Raw genomic sequence first — 4093 nt, forward strand, 5'->3', positions numbered from 1 at the left:
CTCCGGAGAGACAGCATACAAATCTATGGAATAAATTGTAGCTGAGCCTCCGCCCCACCCAGCCTCTATTAAAGAGGCAGGATTTTTTTTCTCCAGGCCTGTTGGCAAGCCTACTTCTCTCTCCCCCCCACCCCATGCTGCATCTGTCTCTGTACCACCCACAGCAAAGCTAATTGCAGCTTGGGAGGGATCTGGCCATTTTTAAATTGGAAACCCTCCCCTAGTCCTAATTGCTTTCAAGACTGCTACTTTGCTTTTTAAAAACCAAGTGGCAGAGTCTACTCCCAATTTAAGGTCGCTGGCAAAAACAGCCCTGCCACCTTTTTGGGGGGAGAATTCTTCTGCCCTGAAATTTGCAGGACAGGCAATTCCCAAGCCAGCTGCCCAAACCATAGAAACATAACACACAGCTTTGCCTACAGATTACTACTTGTTACCCAGTGGCTCAGAAAAACTTTAGCAATCCTAAATGAAAAATTCAATACCCCAGCCCCATTCTCTTTTCAGGAAGCCTCCTGTTGTAACAGGTACACCTTATTAAACTAGATTATAAACACAGGTGGTTTGCCTATAAAAAGGCCAGCACGCCAGGAGTTTTAAAAGATGCTGGCAATTAATTTCTATAGTGGAAGTTCAGGAACTGGTGCCTATTTTCCTGTCACACTAAACCCATAATCTCTACCCATCCATCTCATTAACAGCGAACTTATTTCTAAAAATAAGAGAACCATATTCAATTTCAAATAACGTTTATTACCAAAATTTCAAAATAACCACACTAAGAGTTTTCAACATTTTAAAAAACTTTTTGGTACTTTTGTTACATTTTCCATGTTCTCTTGCAATGTTTCTCTCTCTTTATTTTTGCTCGATCAAAATGCTCAAGTGGACATCTGAAACAATGAACAGAAGAAACAAACCCACCAAAAAGCACAGGTATCTGAACAGCAAAACAAACGCTCTCTCGGCAACAAACTAAGCTGGCTGTGCATTCCCAGGTACAGCTGAGAGCAAACCAAGGCCTCCTCCCCACACCCTCCCCACAGGAAGACCCCTCCAGTAATGGCACTGACTGAACGGAGGCAACAGAAGAGCAGGCTGAAATTGCTCCCATAGTCCAGTCCAAAGACGGTTAGTCCACTTCTTCAATGGTGGGGCCACCGCCTGGGGCCCCAGCAGCTCCGGCCCCCTGGTATAATTTGGTAACAATGGGGTTGCAGAGCCTCTCCAGTTCCTTTTGCTTGTGCTCAAACTCCTCCTTCTCCGCCATCTGGTTGCGATCCAGCCAGCTGATGACTTCTTGGCACTTCTCTAGGACCTTCTGCTTGTCCTGGTCCGCAATCTTGCCTTTCAGCTTCTCGTCCTCCACCGTCTGCTTGATGTTGTACACGTAGGATTCGAGGGCGTTCTTGGACACCACCCGCTCCCGGTTGGCCTCATCCTCGGCCTTGTAGTGATCCGCTTCATGCACCATGCGCTCGATGTCGTCTTTGCTGAGGCGGCCCTTGTCGTTGGTGATGGTGATCTTGTTCTCTTTGCCGGTGCTCTTGTCCACGGCCGTGACGTTGAGGATGCCGTTGGCGTCGATGTCGAACGTGACCTCGATCTGGGGCACGCCGCGAGGGGCCGGCGGGATCCCCGTCAGGTCAAACTTGCCCAGCAGGTTGTTGTCCTTGGTCATGGCCCGCTCGCCCTCGTACACCTGCACCAGCACACTGCTCTGGTTGTCTGAATAGGTGGTGAAGGTCTGCGTCTGCTTGGTGGGGATGGTGGTGTTGCGTTTGATCAACGCCGTCATCACCCCGCCTGCCGTCTCGATGCCCAGAGACAGAGGCGCCACGTCCAGCAGCAGGAGGTCCTGCACGTTCTCCGACTTGTCCCCAATCAGGATGGCGGCCTGCACGGCAGCCCCGTAGGCCACGGCTTCATCGGGGTTGATGCTCTTGTTGAGCTCCTTGCCGTTAAAAAAGTCCTGCAGCAGCTTCTGGATCTTGGGGATGCGGGTGGAGCCTCCCACCAGCACGATCTCATTGATCTGCCCTTTGTCCAGCTTGGCATCTCGCAGGGCCTTCTCCACGGGCTCCAGAGTGCCACGGAAGAGGTCGGCGTTGAGCTCCTCAAAGCGAGCCCGGGTGATGGAGGTGTAGAAGTCGATCCCGTCAAAGAGCGAGTCGATCTCGATGGAGGCCTGGCTGGAGGAGCTGAGGGTGCGCTTGGCCCTCTCGCAGGCCGTGCGCAGCCGCCGGACGGCCCGCTTGTTGCCGGCGATGTCCCGCTTGTGCTTGCGCTTGAACTCCTCCACAAAGTGGCTCACCATCCGGTTGTCGAAGTCCTCGCCCCCCAGGTGGGTGTCCCCGGCCGTCGACTTCACCTCGAAGATGCCGTCCTCAATGGTCAGGATGGAGACGTCAAAGGTGCCCCCGCCCAGGTCGAAGATCAGGACGTTCTTCTCCCCGGCCCCGCTGCCCTTCTTGTCCAGGCCGTAGGCGATGGCGGCCGCCGTGGGCTCATTGATGATGCGCAGGACGTTGAGGCCAGTGATGGTGCCGGCGTCCTTGGTGGCCTGGCGCTGGGAGTCGTTGAAGTAGGCGGGCACGGTGATGACGGCGCTCTGCACCTTGCGGCCCAGGTAGGCCTCGGCGATCTCCTTCATCTTGGTGAGGACCATGGAGGAGATCTCCTCGGGGAAGAAGGTCTTCACCTCGCCCTTGTACTCCACCTGCACCTTGGGCTTGCCCCCCTCGCTGACCACGCGGAAGGGCCAGTGCTTCATGTCCGCCTGGACGGTGGGGTCGTCGAACTTGCGCCCGATGAGGCGCTTGGCGTCGAAGATGGTGTTGTTGGGGTTCATGGCCACCTGGTTCTTGGCGGCGTCGCCGATGAGGCGCTCGGTGTCGGTGAAGGCCACGTAGCTGGGGGTGGTGCGGTTGCCCTGGTCGTTGGCGATGATCTCCACCTTGCCGTGCTGGAAGACCCCCACGCAGGAGTAGGTGGTGCCCAGGTCGATGCCGATGGCCGGCGCCTTGCCCGACATGGTCGGTCGCTGCTCTCTCTCTCTCTCTCTCTCTCTCTCTCGGGGAAGCCGCGCCGCTCAACCGCCTCTCGCGCGCCCGTCCGCCGCCGCTCCGCCGCTGCGCTCTCCTCCGCCTCAGAAAGCCGCGCGCGCTCTGCCGCTGCCGCCGCCTCAGGCCGCCTTTTAGAGCCGCTCGCGCGCGCGCGCGCTTCTGGAACCTGCCGGCGCTCCTCTTCTCCCGGGCCGGCCAGAAACTTCCAGAGGAGCCGAGCGTCGCGGAGAAGGACTGATGTCGTCGGCAGCCAATGGGGTTGGCGGGGGGGGGGGCGGGCGCGAGACGCCTTCTGGGCGGCCGTTATGCAAAATAGCCCGGCGGGGCCGCAGCCCGGCGAGGAGATTGACTTTGAAGCGCGAGCGCCGCCTACTTGCTCCCAACGGCAGCCGGAAGGGTCGAGGCGGTTGGCTGAGGCGAGGGCAGGAGTCGTGCCTCCCTCAGCTGCCCTTGGCCATGTGCAAAGTGTCTCGCCACGAAAGCACTGTTCGGAAAGAAACTATCTCCTTCATGTAACCCCCCCCCCAGCTTTCCCCCCAAAGCGGCTTGTGTTCTGTCCCGTTTTTGTATCCTCACAACAACCCTGCGAGGTAGGCAGAGTGCGTGCCTGCCTGGCCCAAGGTCATTCATCGACTGGCTTACGTCCTGTCCCAAATGATTTGCTGCCAGTTTTCTTTTTTAAAAATTACGCCAACCAAAGGCCTCCTGTGGCACCGGGGGTGCAGGCCAATGGCAGGCATGAGGGGTGACAGCAATTATACGGTGCCCGCGTGGGCAGGAGGTTCAAAAGGATACTCCTGACTAGCCATGCAGCTACAAACCCTGGTTGCAACCTTTCAGCAAGTTTGGGAAAGAACAGAGCAAAGAAGAGCAGACCCAGAAAGAGGTCAACCTTGTATGGATGCTCAACTCCCCCCACCCCCACCCCCCGCCGGCACCCTTTGCTTGCCAAACCAGATTGAAAGCTCTATGTGGAAGCAGCCTTAGTGTACTACACTCTCTGGAATCCTTCCAAACATCATCACACA

At 56.8% G+C, this 4093-nt stretch overlaps 1 protein-coding gene across 1 annotated transcript; it reads right to left on the bottom strand.

Annotated features, from left to right (window-relative positions):
- Nucleotides 1-1057: 1057 nt before the first annotated feature.
- Nucleotides 1058-3034, bottom strand: LOC130475401 (heat shock 70 kDa protein-like). The gene has a single exon (XM_056847170.1). It carries the CDS (start codon nt 3032-3034, stop codon nt 1133-1135), a length of 1902 nt encoding a protein of 633 aa, XP_056703148.1. The 3' UTR covers nt 1058-1132.
- Between the last annotated feature and the right edge of the window lie 1059 nt (nt 3035-4093).

Source organism: Euleptes europaea, chromosome 3, assembly GCF_029931775.1.
Source record: "Euleptes europaea isolate rEulEur1 chromosome 3, rEulEur1.hap1, whole genome shotgun sequence".
Classification (NCBI taxonomy): Eukaryota; Metazoa; Chordata; class Lepidosauria; order Squamata; family Sphaerodactylidae; genus Euleptes; species Euleptes europaea.

What these genes read in the sequence shown, in the direction of transcription:
- LOC130475401 (XM_056847170.1), bottom strand. Translation starts at nt 3,034, where the DNA reads ATGTCGGGCAAGGCGCCGGCCATCGGCATCGACCTGGGCACCACCTAC.